This window comes from Silurus aristotelis (genome assembly GCF_946808225.1).
Source record: "Silurus aristotelis genome assembly, chromosome: 18".
Classification (NCBI taxonomy): Eukaryota; Metazoa; Chordata; class Actinopteri; order Siluriformes; family Siluridae; genus Silurus; species Silurus aristotelis.
This window is the reverse complement of record NC_139591.1, coordinates 19200705-19222868: the sequence shown is the minus strand read 5'-3', so window position 1 is coordinate 19222868 and position 22164 is coordinate 19200705. Positions and strand designations below refer to the sequence as shown.

General features: G+C 36.1%; 2 protein-coding genes across 2 annotated transcripts; one reads left to right on the top strand and one right to left on the bottom strand.

The window, feature by feature from the left end:
- Nucleotides 1–7965: 7965 nt before the first annotated feature.
- On the top strand, nucleotides 7966–15054 carry pcolcea (procollagen C-endopeptidase enhancer a). Its single transcript, XM_083567775.1, has 9 exons — nucleotides 7966–8196; nucleotides 10305–10413; nucleotides 11310–11568; nucleotides 12061–12185; nucleotides 12357–12493; nucleotides 12928–13250; nucleotides 13411–13485; nucleotides 14075–14245; nucleotides 14531–15054. The coding sequence occupies exons 1-9, from the start codon at nucleotides 8084–8086 to the stop codon at nucleotides 14659–14661; spliced, it is 1443 nt and encodes a 480-aa protein (XP_083423901.1). The 5' UTR covers nucleotides 7966–8083; the 3' UTR covers nucleotides 14662–15054.
- A 213-nt stretch (nucleotides 15055–15267) lies between these two features.
- Nucleotides 15268–21501, bottom strand: tmem88a (transmembrane protein 88 a). Its single transcript, XM_083567776.1, has 3 exons — nucleotides 21317–21501; nucleotides 16198–16549; nucleotides 15268–15815 (listed from the first exon to the last, which is right to left on the bottom strand). The coding sequence occupies exons 2-3, from the start codon at nucleotides 16546–16548 to the stop codon at nucleotides 15534–15536; spliced, it is 633 nt and encodes a 210-aa protein (XP_083423902.1). The 5' UTR covers nucleotide 16549; nucleotides 21317–21501; the 3' UTR covers nucleotides 15268–15533.
- Between the last annotated feature and the right edge of the window lie 663 nt (nucleotides 21502–22164).

Sequence of the window (22164 nt, the reverse complement as noted above, 5' to 3'; positions counted from 1 at the left end):
GTTGTATGATTAATATGGCATACAAATTCAGCACATTTTTGTAACCGTAAAGATTTACTATGCCGCTAAACTTGAGGTCCACATATGTGGACAATGGGCCTTAGCTTCTTTGAACATTTACAAATGTTAGCAAAAATCATGTGTTTGTAAAGAATTTATTAGAAAACATATATTTACAATAGTATTTACAACAGTATAAATTAAATATACATCTATGTACATATATTAAAATGTGATAAAAAAAATTCTTAGCCAAAATAACAAACAACAAGTTGAAAATTGCTAAGAAATAATAATTTATGTGATAAATACATTCATAAATGAAAATAATCATGTGTCATAAATAATTTTACATTAATTTTTATAACATTTTTCTCATGATATCATTTCCAAAGTGTATTCCTCTGTCAAAGACAGTTGAATTAATACTGGAGTAAATTGCTGGGAACAGCTCAGAGCTACAGGACTTGTCTGACATTAATGACCTCGTAAATGATGTTAATTACCATCCTCCACATCCTCCACACCATCCTCCACGGGCTAAGCAGCAGTGAGGAGTAGACTAGTGGGGATAAAGACCCTATTCCACAGTCCACTAAGGCCAGCCGGGGACGTAATTGTCTTCGTGGTGAAACGTATGGTTATCTTTCAGGCCGTTGCATTGCCATTTCATGCACTCCCAGACGTTGGACTCAGCCGGTTGAGTCTAATGGCTCAAACTATGACCCTGAAGAGCCAACACCAGTCTTTAGTTGACCGCATTCTAAAAGGCTGCAGGTCTCAGGCAAGACCAGATAGTGTTTCTAATTTATGAGCAAATGATACATCTACAGGAGCCTGTCCTTGTCGTCAATATCTACCAAAAAAGCCCAATCCAGTTGGCATGAGAAACTTCTTTGTGATTCAGCAGAAGGCATCATGCTTGACTTTGAATTATATCAGGGTGCAGATGCACTGATTGCACAGGTTAAGGAACAAGGTGAACTTGGTTTGGGAGGCTCGTCATTGATCGTCTGACACAAACTCTCCATCCTGGTTATGATCGGTTCTTTACATCCATCAAAGCTGTGAATCAAATTATGGGGAAGCAGCTGTACCTGAATGGTACTGTTATGAGGAATCGAGTTTCCAAAGCAGCACTGAAGCTACTGAGTGACAAAATGATAAAAAATAATGGAAGATGAACCTCAGCAGAAGTTACCACTGAAGATGAGAAAATTTTTGTTGTAAAGTGTTATGACAACAAGCCGATATGCTGTCTGTGGTTCATGATGCACAGCCTGAAGACACCTGCCAGCGATGGGACAAGAAACAGAAACGATACGTGTCTATCAGGTGGCCAAGTATTGTTCATGAATACATTAACAAGATAAGTGGGGTTGACCTCACACACAGGATGATCAGCTACTATAAAATGAGTGTCCAAGAAGTGGAAGCTGCACGCAACTGTTCCACAATCTTTCACAGCGGTTAAATGTACTGCAGTTAAATCAACTGTATCCTCAGACAAAAAAGATACTACTTTGGAGTAGTTGAAGTTTTGAAGTGTTACAGAAAAGCAAAAATGTTTTTATATATGTATATATGTGATATATATATATTTTTTTACCATATCCATGTTCAGAAGTTGAAACTGTTATATATGCAACAGTAACCATGAAAAATGTTCAGGCACAGTGCACAGGCTGTAAATAAAAGAGATTTGCACTTGCATTTGTTACACAATGGTGCCTTGATTTTTTTTCTGTGGAAACAGACCGAGTGTCTACATATGTGGACATAATATTTTTTTAAAGAGGTTCATGTTCAAAGATAATATCAGGCTATTATATTTATTGGTTCCTCCTAACCCCAAATAGCTAGAAGAAATCTAAAAATGCAAGCCAAACTAAAGCTTGAGTCTTAATATATATATATATATATATATATATATATATATATATATATATATATATATATATATATATATATATATATATATATATATACACACACACACACACACATACACAGGTGGCATCTCAATAAATTAGAATATCATTAAAAAGTCGATTTATTTTAGTATTTCAATACAAAAAGTGAAACTCGTATTTTATATCGATTCATCACACACAGACTGATATATAAGTGCTTATTTATTTTCATTTAGAAGATTATACTAATAAAAACCCAAAATTCAGTATCTCAGAAAATTTGAATATTACTTAAGACCAATAAAAAAAGAAAAGATTTTAACACAGAAATGTTGGACTACTGAAAAGTTTGCACATGTAAAGAACTTAATACTCAGTCGGGGCTCACTTTGCATGAATTACTGCAGTGGCAGGCGAGGTGATCAGTCTGTGAAGCTGCTGACGTGTTATGGAAGCCCAGGTTGCTCTGATAGCGGCCCTCAGCTCTTCTATGTTGTTGAGTCTGCTGTCTCATATCTTCCTTTTTTACAATACCCCATTGATTCTCCATTGGGTTTAGGTCGGGAAAATGTGCTGGCCAATCAAGCACATGGATACCATGGTAATTAAACCAGGGATTAGTACTTTCGGCATTGTGGGCAGGAGCCAAGTCCTGTTGGAAATTGAAATCAGCATCTCCATAAAGCTGGTCAGCAGAGGGAAGCACGAAGGATGCTTAAAATTCCTGGCTGACCTTGGACCTGATAAAACTCAGTGGACCAACACCAGCAGATGACATGACTCCCCAAACTACCACTGACTATGCAAACTTTACACTGGACCTCAAGCAACCTGGATTTGGTGCTTTTCTTCCTCCAGACTCTGGGACCTTAATTTCTAAATAAAATACAAAAATTTATTTCATCTAAAAAGACGACTTTGTGTCCCACTGGGCAACAGTCCAGTCTTATTTGGTTCAGAAGTGGCTTGACACAAGGAATGCATCATTTGTAACCCATGAAACTGTGCGTGGTGGCTCTGGAAACAATGACTCCAGCTGCAGTCCACTCTTTGTGAATCTCCCCAAATTCTTGGGCTTTGTTTCTCCTTTTTCTACCATATTATTTCCTTCCATTCAACTATCCATAAATGTGCTTGGATACAGCACTCTGTAAATAGCCAGCTTCTTTAGAGATGACCTTTTGTGTCTTACTCTCCATGTGCAGGTTGTCAATGATCGTCTTCTGGACAACTGTCAAGTCAGCAGTCTTTCCCCATAATTGTGTAGCCTGAACCAAACTGAGACACCATTTAAAGGCTCAGGAAACCTTTGCAAGTGTTTTGAGTTAATTAGGTGATTAGAGTGTGGCTCCAGTATTTAACTTTTTCACAATATTCTAATTTTATGAGATAGTAAAATGGTGGGTTTTTGTTAAATGTGAGCCATTAAAATTAAAAGATATAAACACTTATATATCAGTCTGTGTGTAAGGAATCTATATAATATAAGTTTCACTTTATTTTACACACACACGTGTGTGTAACATATATGTCAAATAACATAATTATTCCATCATTCAGTGTTTGGCATCACCTAATATCTGATACAGTACCGGTCCAAGGTACACAGATCTTTACAGCTTATTGTGTAATACATACAGCACGACACAATAAACACAATGACGGTGAGGAAGTGTACATAACAGAGTAAATGCTTGGTACAACAGGAACACGAGCAGATATTAACCAGCCTGCGTAAATGACTGCAAACATGACTAGCCCGACAACACTCATCATGAAGAGAGATATTCGAAGAGAGATATTTTATCACAAAATTTTAATAATATATTCTGTTCATAAACACTAAACATAACTTAATAAAAAAAAAAACACCAGAAGAAGGTTGAATTTAATAACCTTTACTAATGAAGTAACAAAATGCATCAAAGCAAATGCATTTAATGCAGTTGCAGCCTACATCCATAATACAAGCACTATATAGGTTACAGATTTCAATCCTTGAAGTCCTGAAGAATCCCCCATCCTTCACATTTTAGAGTTTTTCTGCTCTACTACAGCAGAAGTTCAGTTCTGGTTCAGTTCAGTTCAACCTGCATTTTTTTTTTACTTGAAGAAAGACTAAAGATACGCTGGCAAATAAACAAATGGTAACAGCTGCAATAAGATAAGTGGCAACAGGAATTAACATCAACTCTACAGCATTAAACATAATTACAAAATGTCTTAAAAGTTTGATGTCATGAAAATGATAAAGTATTTCATGAAAAAAAGTGCAGTAACTGTACTTCATCACACCAGCCTGTCAATTATTGTTTTTGTTCCTGACTTAAAGAAATTAATTAACATTATCACTAACATATACACACACACACACACACACACACACACACACACACACACACACACACACACACACACACACACACACACACACACTTTTCAGGCCAAGACGTGTCCCAGTTTCACATCTCTGAAGCTCTGTGGTAAAGTTCAAGTATTTGTGTGTGTGTGTGTGTGTGTGTGTGTGTGTGTGTGTGTGTGTGTGTGTGTGTGTGTGTTATATGTTTAAAGACTTTTGTGGTAAGTTCCAGCTGTAAGAAACAGAAAAAAAATATAGTAAAACACATTAAACAGTCACATTTAACATTAACATTTGGGGATTAAATATCCAGATGGTATAATAATGGTACAATGAAGAAAAAAAAAGAATCAAACACTTCTTATTCTGTCAGCGCTTAACAAAATAATCCAAAGACCGTACATCCTAACATTTACATTCTGACTTCAAGTATTTGTGTGTTTGGGGTGGTGTGTGTGTGTGTGTGTTATATGTTTAAAGATTTTTGTGGTAAGTTCCAGCTGTAAGAAACAGAAAAAAATATACTAAAACACATTAAACAGTCACATTAAACATTAACATTTGGGGATTAAATGTCCAGATGGTATAATAACGGTACAATGAAGAAAAAAAAAGAATCAAACACTTCTTATTCTGTCTGAGCTTAACAAAATAATCCGAAGACCGTACTTCCTAACATTTACATTCTGACCTCATTAAAACATGATGTAACAATCAGATCTGTAATCTGATTTATTTTAAACAATGTCAAAAAAATACATCCAGTCATATTTACATCAAACGAAAACTTGACTTGAATCTTGACTGGAATTCTCTATTGAATCTGTTGGATTCATAACATGTTTCCTTTTCTTCCTGAATTAAAATTAAAACTGAAATAAAAATTCACTCTCAAATAAAAAATAAAAAAACCCATCATGAAATAAGCTAGATCAACACATGTTTTTGTTGTGATGCCACTTAATTAGTTACGCTTGTTTAGTAAACATCAAATAACCAGCAATCCATATTTATTAAGAAAAAAAATAATTTTGTGTTAAACGGTCAGTTTCTTGACTTTCACTCCAGTAAAATTTTGCTCTTTAAAATCTTTGAGTTGAATCAAATGTGAAGCTTTAAATAGATTTTCAAGATTCTCATGTATATTATACACAGACACTTAATGCAGATGCTGCAGAAAATATTATAGTTTAGTCATTTTATAGTGTATACTCATTATACAATCAGTGTGTCTGTGATTTAGTGTGATTTACTGTCATATATATAGAGCAGACATACAGATAAATAAATGAAAGTATTATAAGATAATGAAAGTTTAATTTTAATTATTAAAATATTATGTTATGCTGCATTAACGACATGGCTGCACTTTGTAATTCTTCGCCTCCAACCAGGAAAACACACAAAACACTCTACTTCCACTTAAAATTTCAGCTTTGGGTCATTTGGTTAAACAGCAGTTCCTTCTATGTTTACAGAGGGATGTGAAATCAACACCGCCACTTATACTGTGTACAGTGTAAAATACTTTTACAGGAGTTTATAGCAATATTGTTATAGCTGATGAGCTTCTTTCTAATGCCAGGCTCTACTGTCTGTTACTGTTGCTGAACCACGAATACAGTTACAATTATTTGCCTAAATGTTAGAAGGTCAATAAAATACAGACCAGTATCTGTAAAAGTGCAGTTTATAAACTGTACCTCCAGCAAAACAAACAAAAGACACTCTTTCAATGTGTTGAGGTAGGATACGCCATCAATACTGCTCGCAAGTGATCGTCTACAACGCACTAGGAATGCAGCTTTACACCAAGTGCTGGAATTTTGTCTTTAAACTCTTATGTTGTTACCCTGTGCTTTACTCCTCCATCCAACCCCAAACCACACTCCCACACCATCACATTCCTGTGCGTTTTCATTCAAAACTTATCTCTGAGTTCCCAGTTGGCCCAAATCCTGAATAAACAGGATATTCTGTGTGTCAAAAAGGCTATAAATACAATAATTTTATATCTCAGACTAGTTTTAATCAGAAAAAAAATTGCAAAAGCCTAAAAAAGATCTGTCTCCATTGAAGCGCTACTGATTTGCCACCCTCCTTCTGACTCATCATCTCCTCCTGAACTGCTTAATCATTTTTTTGTGGTGCAAAATCTGTGAACGTTTGTGTTTTCCTCTACTGCCTCCAAAAAAAAAAAAAACAGCATCGGGGGCAAATTCTTGCAACATTACATGTTTTTCCCCCTTCGAAGCTTGAACTGAAAGAATAAGACACAACTGGAGGAGTTGTGTAAATGTCTTATCACTGCTCTGTTGCAACCAGGTTACTCGCCTTATTCCTTTATTTCTCTTATACTCTTATACTTTTATTTATTTTCCACACATGCAAAATTATTCAAATTGGCTGCTGTAACACACATCTGGGAATGTTGCAGAGAAGCTCACATGATTAGTCTGCTTGCCTGAGTTGTGACTCACTATGACATTGAAGCAGACTGTAAATTTAAATATGGCAACCGAGACACAAACATCAAGTAATCCAAGTATGCATCATGGAACTTTTTTAAAATTAAAAACATCTTTTCATTCCAACTGTACAACTGTTATGTGCTGCTTTTTCTTTTCATTACACACTTTGAGATTAGCCTAAATTAATATCTGGCAACCAAAAACAGAATAAGCAACTGAAACATAACAATCTGTAAAGTCAGGGTTATTTACAAAATAATTTCTATAGAAATTTTTGAACTTATTTACAATTATGACTCTTACACATATGCATGGCAGTAACAATGTCTGCTTTTTCATTTGCTGTGTTTCATAAAAGACCAAAAAATCAGAGACCTTTTCTTCAAAAAATTAGAGTTGACATCAAAGAACAGAAAAAAATATATATCTCTATTATGCCAGGACCCTTAGTTTCATCCTATAGACCACATTTTCCTCATACAGTGCTGTAGACCAAAGAGCTAAAACCTGGCAACCAAGCATGCTGCATAATAGGAATAATCTGCTAATAGGCAGAGTCTCTAAAAATAAGGAATGCCTTCTGATCTTGCTTAGTGCACATCTTCTCCTCATACTTTAATGACTGGCAACCAGACCTGTTAAAAAAACTGCATGGAAACCAAAAACAGCAAATATGTCATTCTAAGCCCACGAATGTTACGTTTATGCCCTTGAGTACACATTCCTCACACCAGACATCTAAAATCTGGGATCCAAAAATGCAAAACCTGCAGAATTAGCTTCTGCCATTGGTTTGAAATTTCATAGGATTTAGTCATACACCTAATCTGTATCTCAAAACTACCAGAGTACAGACCGATCTGGAAACCGCTGCAGTCACATTGAATTAATTGTAAATAAGAACATTTCTATTACCAATCACACACTTATGCTGATGTGAGTTTGGCTAAACCAGATGTCTCATGCTTGAATATCACCAAGATTAGCAGATGAATCAGAAACCAAGCTAAACAGTGAACAGTGGGAGATTGGGAGATTTTGTATGTTCTTTATAATCTCTCTCTCTCTCTCTCTCTCTCTCTCTCTCTCTCTCTCTCTCTCTCTCTCTCTCTTTCTTTCTTTTCTGGAATGTCCATTAAAAAAAAGGCTAAGAGCTTGAGCTACATCTGGAGCTGATTTAAGCCTCTCCCCCTCCCCCTTTTGTTTGGACCCCCCCGTCACTACTTGCACACTTCTCTTATACTGTCCTGTCTTGTCTTTTCTTCAGCCCTTCTCCTCCTCCTTTTTTTTCTTCTCCTCCTCTTTTCCTTCAGACTGCTCCTTCCTTCATTCTTTCTCTTATGCTGTTTCATAGAGGGAAAATGGATCATCTTAGCAGAACCATGTCCTCTTTATGGCTTTTACTTTTACTGGTTTTTGGATGGACACAAAGCCAGACGAATAACCACACAAGGTAGTGTATGTGTATGTATATATATATATATATATATATATATATATATATATATATATATATATATATATATATATATATATATAGATATATATAGATAGTGTATATGTGTGTGTGTGTGTGTGTGTGTGTGTGCGCGTGCATGCGTGCGTGCGTGTGTGTGTGTGTGTGTGTGTTTTCCACCTGGACAGACTGGAATAGACTGCAAATGTAAAGGAAGCCTTTGTTTCAGTTTTTGTGTGTGTGTGTATTTCCACCTGGACAGATTGGAATAGACTAAATGTGGAGTAAGCCTTTGTTTCAGTGTGTGTGTGTGTGTGTGTGTGTGCATGTGTATGTGTGTGTGTGTGTGTGTGTGTTTGCCTCCCCTAAATGAAGCAATCACATTGGCAGATATTCTGGAAAGTTCTTCGAGTTCTTCAGCCTGTAGGATCCAGGGAATGTGCTTACTGTATAAAAAACTGTCCAAAACTCCTGAACTCAGCAATAAGAACTGCTTGTATTTCATTGTTTATATAGGGTTTTTTGAATATATAAACTGCATTTTTGTGAAAACTAAAACACGTATAACACCTGAGAGTATTTAGTGCACTCTTTGATGACCTGAAGGAACCCTATAACGTCATCACTGGAGCATATTGATATCAAATCTGGTCTGTTTTGGAGTTTAAACTAACATTTTTTTTTTTTACAATTATGGAATTTGGAAGATGCTCATATATAACAATCAAAATATACTGGTTCAATAAAACACCAACTAAGAATGTCATTAGGCTAAAAACTGCTATGAAGGTTTTTTTTTTTAATTTAAGAGCCACTGAAAGAGATAGGACTTTAGACATTGCTTGAAGACTTCAAAAGACCCTAGTTAAAGTTTGTTCCACCACCTCTGTGCCAGAACAGAGAAAAGCCTGGAAGCATGTTTATCCGGGAGATAGTGGACCCAATCAAGCAGTGAATTGAGAATAGGATGAAACATGGTGCAGTTTGAGTGAGATAAGTGCTGAGAAATAGAGGGGTGGGGTAGATGGCATTCTTTTATATTAATTTGTGCTTTAGCCTGTATTTCATCAGACTTGTAGATCTAGATTTTTACAGGGACATTTTCATCTTCTTATTTATTTTCTCTTGTCTGTCTGAATCTGTTGAACCTGAGTTTGTACTTTAATTTAGCATTTATAACACTGTGTGGTTACTGTATAATATTAAAAACCCAATATATCACACACCACCACAAGATGGCATCGTTTTCACCGTAAAAAAATAAAAAAGAGAACGCTTTAGCAGAAATCAGGGTCTAGACATTTCTAAAGCAATAAATAAACATTTACAGCGTTGTGAAGCTGGACGTGATTACAAAAGCATCTGAAAGTTTATGATACCACACCCTGCAAAATTCCTGTACAGGGAATTACAGGAATTTTCTGTAGCAAGAAAAGACAAATAATCACATCCTTTAACCAGGTGTCATCCTGTCTGTCTGACCTACTCAAAATAGTGATATACTTTTGATCATTAATTGATATAATGCTATATTCTGTTCTAGCACCTTATACTGAATTGATCTTTCATTGCATTTATGCACTTACTTCAGTCCAAGTGTCAGCATTAATTAATTAATTAATTAATTAATTAATAAAAAATTTTATTGCTACATTGCTGGGATTTCACACAGGTACTTTTAGGTAAGTTATGTATACCATGGCCTACAACAAGTGCTTGTGTTAAAATGAGGTCTTGTCAGTACATAGTTTTAATGTAAAGAGCATACATTGTAAATACAAGCAAAAAAATAAATAAATAAATAAACCTGGATGCATCCAACAAAAGTTTATTTTGCTGAACAAACTGTGCAGATACCATTCTGCATTTATGATGTATTTAATTTTCAAACAGTGAACTGTATAACCAGTGCTACACATAAATAATGTGTGTATGTTAAGCAATCTTTAGTAAATACTGCTATAAACATATTTATAGTAATGATGTTTTACTCACTGCTGATGGTGTGATTTGTCCTAACTTAACACTAAATAGAAGCCATTTTTATTCAAGTGTTTCCTGTCTCTCACAGAGTGTGTGTTTTGTCCTTTCTGTCCTGATTTTAGGCCGGAGTTTAAATGTGGAGGGAATCTGAATGGAGACTCAGGCTTCGTGGCCAGTGAGGATTTTCCAACATACTATAAACCAGACAGCAAGTGCACTTGGTACATCACTGTGAGTGGAAATTTATGGTATAAATATTTATTATCCCCAATGAATTTATCCCTAACAAGAGAGCCACTGGTGCCTGTGGCAGGGAAAAACTCCCTAAACCAATTTAAAGAAAAACCTTGAAGGGACCAGACTCAATAGGTAAACCATAGTCATCTGGTTGAGATCAAATGTCCATTCATTATATTTTCATCAATGTTTATCAAGTTTTTACCTTATGAGTCCATACAGTGAGATTTCATGAAAAAATCGAAAACACAGAAATAAATCCATAAAAATTAATGTAATTTCTCTCTATTTCTAATCTCTCTATTTTATTCTCTCTCTATCCTACTCTATGTTTTTGCACATTTTAGTGAAATTCACTCATTTCTTTCCACATGGCCAGTCAAAACACCATAAGCTCACTGAATAAACTTAAAAGAGCATTATTACTACAATTTGGCAAACATGTTGACTTGGAGTAAATACACATACAGTGTATTTTATTTTTTGATTGAATTGAGTAATCAATTAAATTGGCACCACCTAATTGCTTAAAATAAAAATTAAAATTCAATAAATGGAAAAATTCAATTAAATTGTTTATATGTGTTTATATGCGACCCGAATTACGGATAAGCGGGAGAAGATGAATAAATGAATGAATGAATGTACTTTAAATGCTAGTTGGAGAATAAACAAACTTGCGGTCCGGAACTTAATACATTCCTGAGGAAACAGTTCCGCATGTTAAAAAGAATTACATTCGGTATACATGTGTACCAAACCGAAAGCCCTATACCAAATCATTTCGGTATGAATATGTGTATCGTTACACCCCTAGTATGTGCTGATAGCTTTATTAGCATGACTGCAAAATTATTTGCTAGACTTGTCTGTCTCTCTGTCTTACTTAGGTCCCAGAAGGCAACGTGGTCACGCTCTCCTTCAGGATTTTTGACTTTGAGGCCGACACTCTGTGCCGATATGATTTCCTTGACATATATAATGGTCACTCAAACATGGCACAGAAGTTGGGTCGGTTTTGCGGAACGTTTCGTCCTGGCACGCTCATCTCCACCTCCAACACCATGATGCTGCAAATGGAATCTGACTCAGCAACTGGGGGTCGTGGCTTCCTTGCTCAATTTATTGGAGCAAAACCACACCTGAATGGTGCTCATCACTTATAATCACTCCATTCATTAATGAAATAACCTTTTTTTGGCATTGGATTTAAAAGAATTTTAATTGAATTCGAAGTCAAGCATGTTTTATAAAAAATGTTACTCAGTTCAACAAAACAATAAGTTAAAAGTTTAAGAAAAAAAAAACAGGCACTGCCTTTTCTAAAAAAACATTAAGCTAAAAATATTTATTTAATAAAAGCATAAATAAATATTGGATGAGAGCTACATCCTCCCACCTATACTAGCTTAGCAAATATTAGCATTTTTATTTACATTTTGAATTGGTTGGAGTATAATGAGCAACACTGTGGAGTTAATAAAGATCTATCTTTACTACTTAGGGACATGCAATAATAGATAATTGACGTTTTCATTAATAACTTTTATAGCAATTACTGTCTTGCATTAATGGATGAAAATTGAGTAGTTATAATTTGCCATGTCTTTCTGATAAATTGTGCTGAAATGTGACAATCAGATCAACAGTTGTGTGGTGGAAAGATGACAAAACCACAAGGCACATTCGAAACTCCCAACTGGCCAGAGAAAAATTACCCTCCAGGCATCAGTTGCTTGTGGCTCATCACTGTGGATCCAGACAAGGTCAGGACTCATACTTGAATCAGTTTAATCTTTGTAAATATACGCTTCTGGATATTACAATCTAATATTATACAAGGAAATGAAATTCTGTTTAAAAATATAATTTGTAGTTGTGTTGATTTTTGAGCTTGGAGCTGTGTGATGGTTGATGTTGGTGTTAGTGTTTTTCAGGTGATTGAGGTGAAGTTCGAGAAGTTTGATGTGGAGCGTGATACATACTGTCGCTTCGATTACGTGGCATTTTATAATGGGGGAGAGAGTGATGCCTCCAGACGCATCGGAAAATATTGCGGTGACAAGGCACCTGAGTGAGTACAGCTTTGTAAGTTTTATCGTGACTTATGCACTTGTAGAAAAGATTTTCTTCAAGATAGTTCTTTGTGACAGTATGGATTCTAAAAACAGCTCTGATAATAATAAAGTAAGAAAATAATAATATATTGTAACCAGGTGGTGCAAATTGCAGTGTAGCTCAGACCCTGACTGTCTGTAAAGATTCACAGAGTAAATGAGGGTCCATGTGGTTTATATATGCAGGGGAAAGAAACTAACAATGGCAAATGAAGAGATATAACTCGAGTCAGGGTTCTCTCTAAAGACGTGAACTGAATTGAACAAATATATAATCAGACTATTGATTCAATAACATTTCTAGACCATCACATATAAGCTAGTGCTATAACTACATAGTTAATTCTAATCCATTTTCTCTTTTTCTTTTTTTCTCTCTCTCCATCTCCAGCCCCATCGTGACCAACAGTAACGCTCTCCTGGTACAGTTTGTGTCTGACCAGAGCGTCACTTCTGACGGATTCATGGCCTCATATTCCAGTGTCCCAAGAGGGCATTCTGTCCAGCCAGGATCCCGTGTGCACTCATCACCCACAGTTCCACGGCTCGGCCCAGTCCTGCCCCACAAACCCATCATCATAATGACTACAGAGGCAACGACTACTACAACCACCACCAAGGCTCCACGCAGACGACCACCGCCCAATCCCAACCAGCCAGACAGACCTTCGAGTCGCAAACCTGAGTCGAGACAGCCAAATCCAGCTGTTCCAGGTGAGAGGGGAGTTAATGATATTGCATCAAAAACTACAAAAGTTAATCAGGAATCAATGTTTTTTACATTGTCATTTTGCCAACATACATTATCTAAAACAATATTTCATTAAAGTATGCTTTGTAAAATTATTAATCTTTTCATTTTACAAATTTCCAGGCTCAAACCCTCTATGTCCTGAAACATGTAAGAGAGATGGCAGCATAAAAGCGAGTTTCTGCAGCAGTGAATTTGGTAAGTTAATTGTTACAGATCCTGTTTGGAAGGTTGTGTGAAATATGTGAAATATTTCCCGCTTTACCACGGATCGAATCTCATGCCCCCAGTTTATCGCGGAATTGTATTTGCCACATAACTATTTTGTATCGCCGATTTTCCCAGGCTCTCATGTATAGCACGATAAACCAAAAAACTTATAGGGAATTGTTTTTATGGAGTTTTATGTTAAAAAATTACATTTATTTATAAAAATATAATTATTAATTATAAGTAAAATATAAAAATAAGTAAAATAATAAAAATGTTAATACAGTACAATACTGTATACATAAAATACTGTACAGTACATGTACTCACTATAAATGTTATACAGTGTACTGTATTTCTATGGATTTACACACAATTCATCTCGCTATATTCTTGCAAATGTTTGCTCTGTGTATACTATGTGTGTGGGAGGATGATTTACGGCTTAAACAATAAAAAGAAAAGCATTTTTGGAGTGGCATATGTTTATCGCAGTTTTCATTTATCCTGGGCGGATTTGGGATGTAACCAACACGATAAACGGGGATTACTGTAATTGTGTTTTCTCTTTCTGTAGTGATCACGGGGAAGGTGACGGCACTCTCCCCGGCTCCTCAGGGCCGCCTGCTGGCCACCGTCTCCATCATTAAGGCTTATAAATCTGGAGGACTGACCATCACTCAGGCTGGAGAGACTATGACAGTTAAACTGGTGCTTATGTGCAGGACGTGTCCAGTACTACGCAGAGGTGACCTAAACAACAAACATGGCCAAAAACAAACTAAATGAACAAACATTCAGCTAATATTTAAGGCAGAAATAAGAAAGATTAAAGATATATGTATGAAAATCATGAAAAGTTACACACAAGAAACATTAAAATGTCAGGATAGTAATGATAAACAATTGTGATAGGAAAAGTAGAGCAGACTACACAGAAAAATGTTAAATCTTGTTGCTCCAAATCTGACTCCAACAATTCTGAATCTTATTTCTTTCATTCTTTTTCATCCCTCGCTTTTTTCTGTTTTAGGACAAAACTTTATTGTGATGGGTCAGGTGGACGAAGATGGGCGTGGCATTCTCCCTCCTGGCAGTTTTACGGCTCTGTACAAAGCACAGCATGACAAAATCCTCACCAGCCTCAACAACCAGCCATGCTGATCCCAGAGGCTAAATCCAACACAGAAAAATACACATACCAGCATTTTGGTGAAGTTTGCAGTTTTGTATCATTGTATTTTCATGCTTAAAGTTCCTCTCATACAATTAGCAATTAGCAAGAATTGTTTAAAAATTTAAATTTGGTTCGCTATTTTCTCATTTTTACTCAAGTACCTTAACTATAGTTAGTGCACTAGTCAGTGCATTAGTGAATAGGCAAAGTGGACAAGAGTGCATTAAAAAAAGTACTGTAATATAACAGGTAGGCACTTTTACTTCAAATTCGGAGCAGCTACAGCAACATATAAAGGGCACATTTCACCGTATTACTTTATATACTTGAAAATATACTATATATTTGTAATTTATGGTATCAATAAAAGGTTAATATCACACCACATTTCAGAGTTATTTCTTTTCTCTGTCTTGTAAATGTTTTTTTTTTATGTAAGTCCCTTCGTCCTGATGACATCAGGAAACTTACCTCTGGGTCTTACAAGCATCGATACTATACAGCAAAAGTCACTATATTACAGTTACATGTAAAAGTCAATGAGCTTTCACAGTTGGAAACTGTCAGAGTTACTGTTAAAGAAAATTCATCAACCCCATGAGAAAATTTATTAAAAACAAACATTACATAAAAAAGCATGAAAGTATGTTAAACACATCAGATTCATGCAATGCCATTCGATGAAACGCTTTCCAAATGAAAATAAAAAGCATGCAATTTTTCAGCAAAGTTCATACATCGGTGTATTTGGAAATGTGAATAATTACTATACAAATTAATAATAAAAAATATGCAGATCACTGGAGTAATAACTCTTCATCACAGTTTCAGCCGAAGATGTTTACCATCTGATGTGTCCTCACACCCACACGCTGGATTTGCCCTCTCTCTCATGTGCCCCCTGCTGGCTGCAGCAGCCTTGCAGCCCCGGGTGCTGAGAAACAGGCATGTTTTTATAGACGGCGCGGCTGTAAGGGATGAAGCAGAGGCCAAGCTGCAGGTGACGAGCCAGTCTACAGTATGCCGCTAAAGCTAACACCAGCAGAGGAACCAACAACAAGAACCCAACAACCAGCAGAGCGACACAGGATGCATCGTTGAGCAGGTCTGAGCAATAAACGGATGTACCATGGGGCTGAACCTGGATAAGAAGATCGGAGGAACGTCAATCCTACATTGATTAGAATTTATAAACATGAAACTTTTTAGGAAAACACAGACATCATTATATTAATGTCTTTAATTGTTGATTCAATTTTGTTGTGTTTTACTAAATTTCCAATTATAAGATTTATCATAAGATTCAATACATTGCACCGTAAATGAATAAAAAATTTTTTATTAAGAGGTAGAGTAAGCTCTTATGGGGAAAACTTTTAGTTGAATAAAAGAGATAATGCTTATAACTATAAGATTTATAAATATAAGGTTTATATAAATATAAGTTTCAATGCTCACTGGTGAACTGAGTCAAATAATTTACTTGTCTAAATTACACCAAATCCTCATGATTATTATCTCACCTTAGAATGGCAAAGGAATCCAAAAACGACCATTGTAAGAGCTGGAGTGAGGATGACCCCAAAAATAATGGAGGCGAGTGCTGCATTCACGGCGGCGATGATTAGGTTCTGCACTGTGACAAGAACTGAACACGCCCAGCAGTCCAGTGAGGCTCTGAGCTCCAGTGGGTCAGCCGAAGCATTGGAGGACGTGTACGGTGGAGGAACCACTGCCGCCGTTGTCACAGGGTCAATGACTGGCGATGTCATGGAGTTTGTGTGATGCAGACGAGTTGACTCGGAGTCATCTGCATCAGAGCTGAACTGCTGAGACTGTGTCCTCTCCAGCGTCCCGTTACGAGACAAACTCATTCTGAATAACAGAGAGAGCACAGCTGTGGAGTTCTGAAGATTCATTACGTCTTCAGAGACTTAAAAAGATATATACAGTCTATCTATCTATCTATCTATCTATCTATCTATCTATCTATCTATCTATCTATCTATCTATCTATCTATCTATCTATCTATCTATCTATCTATCTATCTATCTATCTATCTATCTATCTACAGTTTATACATATACAGTGAGGAAAATAAGTATTTGAACACCCTGCTATTTTGCAAGTTCTCCCACTTAGAAATCATGGAGGGGTCTAAAAGTGTCATCGTAGGTGCATGTCCACTGTGAGAGACATAATCTAAAAAACAAAATACAGAAATCACAATGTATGATTTTTTAACTATTTATTTGTATGATACAGCTGCAAATAAGTATTTAAACACCTGAGAAAGTCAAGGTTAATATTTGGTACAGTAGCCTTTGTTTGCAGTTACAGAGGTCAAACGTTTCCTGTAGTTTTTCACCAGGTTTGCACACACTGCAGGAGGGATTTTGGCCCACTCCTCCACACAGATCTTTTCTAGATCAGTCAGGTTTCTGGCCTGTTGCTGAGAAACACGGAGTTTGAGCTCCCTCCAAAGATTCTCTATTGGGTTTAGGTCTGGAGACTGGCTAGGCCACGCCAGAACCTTGATATGCTTCTTACAGAGCCACTCCTTGGTTATCCTGGCTGTGTGCTTTGGGTCATTGTCATGTTGGAAGACCCAGCCTCGACCCATCTTCAATGCTCTAACTGAGGGAAGGAGGTTGTTCCCCAAAATCTCGCAATACATGGCCCCGGTCATCCTCTCCTTAATACAGTGCAGTCGCCCTGTCCCATGTGCAGAAAAACACCCCCAAAGCATGATGCTACCACCCCAATGCTTCACAGTAGGGATGGTGTTCTTGGGATGGTACTCATCATTCTTCTTCCTCCAAAGACGTTTAGTGGAATTATGACCCAAAAGTTCTATTTTGGTCTCATCTGACCACATGACTTTCTCCCATGACTCCTCTGGATCATCCAAATGGTCATTGGTAAACTTTAGACGTGCCTGAACATGTGCTGGTTTAAGCAGGGGAACCTTCCGTGCCATGCATGATTTCAAACCATGACGTCTTAGTGTATTACCAACAGTAACCTTGGAAACGGTGGTCCCAGCTCTTTTCAGGTCATTGACCAGCTCCTCCCGTGTAGTTCTGGGCTGATTTCTCACCTTCCTTAGGATCATTGAGACCCCACGAGGTGAGATCTTGCATGGAGCCCCAGTCTGAGGGAGATTGACAGTCATGTTTAGCGACTTCCATTTTCTAATGATTGCTCCAACAGTGGACCTTTTTTCACCAAGCTGCTTGGCAATTTCCCCGTATCCCTTTCCAGCCTTGTGGTGGTGTACAATTTTGTCTCTAGTGTCTTTGGACAGCTTTTTGGTCTTGGCCATGTTAGTAGTTGGATTCTTACTGATTGTATGGGGTGGACAGGTGTCTTTATGCAGCTAACAACCTCAAACAGGTGCATCTAATTTAGGATAATAAATGTAGTGGAGGTGGACATTTTAAAGGCAGACTAACAGGTCTTTGAGGGTCAGAATTCTAGCTGATAGACAGGTGTTCAAATACTTATTTGCAGCTGTATCATACAAATAAATAGTTTCAAAATCATATTTAGTGATTTCTGGATTTTTTTTTATTAGATTATGTCTCTTACAGTGGACATGCACCTACGATGACAATTTCAGACTCCTCCATGATTTCTAAGTGGAAGAACCTGCAAAATAGCAGGGTGTTCAAATACTTATTTTCCTCACTGTATATATATATATATATATATATATATATATATATATATATATATATATATATATATATATATATATATATATATCCTTATCCAGAGCAACTTACAACTGAGAAGTGGAGGGTTAAGGGCCTTACTCAAGGGCCCAGCAGTGGGAGTTCAGTGGTGGGATTTGAACCTGTGATCTTCCGATCCAAAGTCCAATGCCAAAATTAGGGATGATTTAAAGGATTTCTATAAGCCTTCATCACATATTCAGCTTGAAGTCTCAGAGTTTCTGAATTATTCTTAAATATATATGTTACTATGACACTGTTTGCACTAGGTTGCAAACTATACACTTTATGCTGCCTGGACAATTAATTTGACTTCTTAGCTCTGTGTTCTGTATGTAGCTCTATGTTGTGTGGTGTGATGTAGCTCTATGTTGTGTGGTGTGATGTAGCTCTATGTTGTTTTATGTTGCACCAGCTGGGGTTCTGGAGAAACTCTCATTTCCCTGTGTACTGCATCAGCTTTATATGGTTGAAATGACAATAAAACGCTTCATGACTCTTGACTTCTTCATGTATAGCCATTATACCCCACAGAGACCATAAACTACATATGAGCAGAATGAGCATTTACTAAAAGTAGCTTGGAGTTTGGTCAAAAATGTATTAAAAATGTCCACAATGTCTGCAGACATGCCTCCTGTAAATGTCAAATGCCTGGGGTCTGAGGCTAATGTAGCCAACAAATAACAGATATCTACAGACTTCAGTGAAGCATCATCAAACACATAAAGTTTGTAATTAGGAAGGAGAATGGGTGTGCCTCTGTGTGATTTCGGATTGGGTTAGCGGTGTGCATATGAAATTGAAATTATGTAAAAACCTGAAAAAAGGTTTGAGTCTCCCTGTGATACGCTATTGTTGAATTCTGTGTATGATACATACGAACTAAAACTTTATTCACTTGAGGCTCATATAACAGCAACAGAATCATCACTCTTTGCCTTAATGTAAACTCTTACAAAATAAGCAAGCTCTGCTTATTTTTTCTATCAGAACTCCGGGGTTCACATTGTGGAAGGTAAACAGATATAATCGAGTGACTGTGAACAGGAGGAAACAGGAAGTGAGAGAGAAACTAAAAACACAAAACAATGAGGCGGGAACCGAGCCCAGAGGAAAGAATGTGCGTGGAACAGACTGCGAATATCGCCACGAGCAGGACATCTCCTCAAACACACGCCTTCCTGCTCATGCTGGGACAAATAAACCATGATAACCTCCTGACCTTGACACGCCGACCCTGAACCTACAGCAGGGTGCTAATGTGGTGCTTATTAGTTCTCTAAAGAACTTTGATTGCTTAAAAAATTACTTGCTATAGTCATTTTTCTGGGACTAGGTTTGTCCATCTTGCAGGAACCTTATAACTTAATCTAAGAAACCTTAAAAGAACTCTTCCTTTCTGCTAAAAGTGTACATGTAAACTGTATGTGTGCAAATTATTGCACAAAATGTTTGGACCCTGTCAGGATTTTACTCTTTAATAAAATGGTTTGTGACGGTTTCCTTACAGGCTCACTGAATAAATTGGTTCCACTTGGACCAGAACAGATTTGCAGAAACTTTTTTTGAAGAAAATATAATTGGAAATCATTTACACACTTACATCTGCACAATCCCCCTGTTATTACATACACTAATTAGCATGAAGAACAATTCTTCTTAGTGAATTAAGAGTCTTTGGTTTTCAGAAAAATAGATTTTACTTGGAAACTTTTCTAAAATGGAACCAAGTCTACCGACTCTTAGCTTTAGGTAGCCTTGGCACCAACAGATCCGTCTTTTTAGGAAAAGGGCACGCTGTTTTCTTTTTTACCTGCACCTGGCCTGAGTCCAGCTGAATTATTCCTACACAAACAGCATGACATCACTGTTGGATATTTTAGAGCTAATATGACACTGTTTAAAAACTTATAATTCAATTCCAAAATTCTATCATTGAATGGAAATGTAAATCAGTGCATGACAGGATTGTGGTGATAATAATAATAATAATAATAATAATAATAATAATAATAATAATAATAATAATAATAATAATATTAATATTAATATTAATAATAATAATAATAAATAACAATAATAATAATAATAATTATTATTATTATTATTATTATTATTATTATTATTATTTAATATTATTATTATTATTATTATTATTATTATTATTATTATTATATAGATGTTGTGTCTTTCTTTCTGATGCAACTTTATGACTTGACTTGATGTGTAATTAAAGTATATAAACTTTTATCTATACTTTTATATTTATATATATTATAAGTATATAAACGAAATAGGTCAACAGTATGTTTGTACATAGAGATTTAGTTAATTAATTACTTTCTAATTTTTCTTCTTTCTCTTCTTTTTTCTTCTTCTTCTTCTTATTATATTTCTTCATTGTAAAATGAAATAACAATTATTGAATATATTTCATAATCTTGAAACAACATCAAAACAACATCATAAACAAGGATATTAAACTTATGCTACAGCTGACAGATGCTACATTTGATATTATTCATAATAATAAAACAATTAAATAAAATTAATGATAGATGACCAATAGTGACAAATCATTATACCATCATGCAATCAGCATTTTTTTTATTCATTTAAAATCCTACAAAAATGCTTCTGAAGGAGTTCTGGACTGTTTCAAAAACATTTCTTACTTCTAAAACTTTTACATTTAGTGAATGCTTTATAAACACCTCTATTTTTATTTTAAATAAAATTAGTTATAATTAATTATATATATAAAAAATATATAAAATATAATTAGTTAGAGTGATGATAATTTAACTCTAGAGATTTTGCATTAAAAAGACAGTAAACCTTTAACACATGGGTGTTAAATCACACAGTGAGATCCTTCTCTAAATTAAATTCTGTACTTACTTGGATGAAGTGAACGATATTTGCTGTCCAAATCCTGCTAAATATTTTCACAGGTGTTTGATTTTAATCCTCCTGTTGTCAAGCAGATTCTTCAGCGCCGTCCTTGAAATTGTCGCCCTTCGTTACTTTTTGTAGTCTCGGTTGTTTTTAGCTGATGGTGCTCAGGCAATGTCAGTGTCAAAAACAGGAATCTCTGAAAGAAAAGTCTGTCATCTCTCTCTCTCTCTCTCTCTCTCTCTCTCTCTCTCTCTCTCTCTCTCTCTCTCTCTCTCTCTCTCTCTCTCTCTCTCTCTCTCTCTCTCTCTCTCTCTCTCTCTCTCTCTCTCTCTCTCTCTCTCTCTCTCTCTCTCTCTCTCTCTCTCTCTCTCTCTCTCTCTTTTCCTGTCTCTCTATTTCCTTCCTCTGACAAAAGGTATCTCCTATCCCTCTTTTGGGCTTGGGTTCGCTCCTGCTTGTGGCAGATAGGGTGTTTGAACATTGAACTACAACTGATTCAGCAATAGAGTGAGGAGGGGAGGCGGAAAAAGGATATATATACAGTTTTTAAACCTGAAAGGTAAAACAAACCTTGGCTACAGATACTTTCTCTGAATTTATCAAAAAATTATATGTTAATTTTTGTTCAGTGGCACTATTTCCATGAAATATAAAAGCAAGACTTCAAGCCAAGTCTGCCAATTACATAAGAGTAACTCCACCATTACACACATGACATTCCTCCCTGCACAATTTATTGTTAGGGAGTAGTGGAGAAGATAAACTATCTCTGTCCAGTGGGGGAGGAGAAAAAGACCAGAAATACCAGCCCAAATGGTCAAATCCATCAATGAGTTAAATAGAAAATTGTA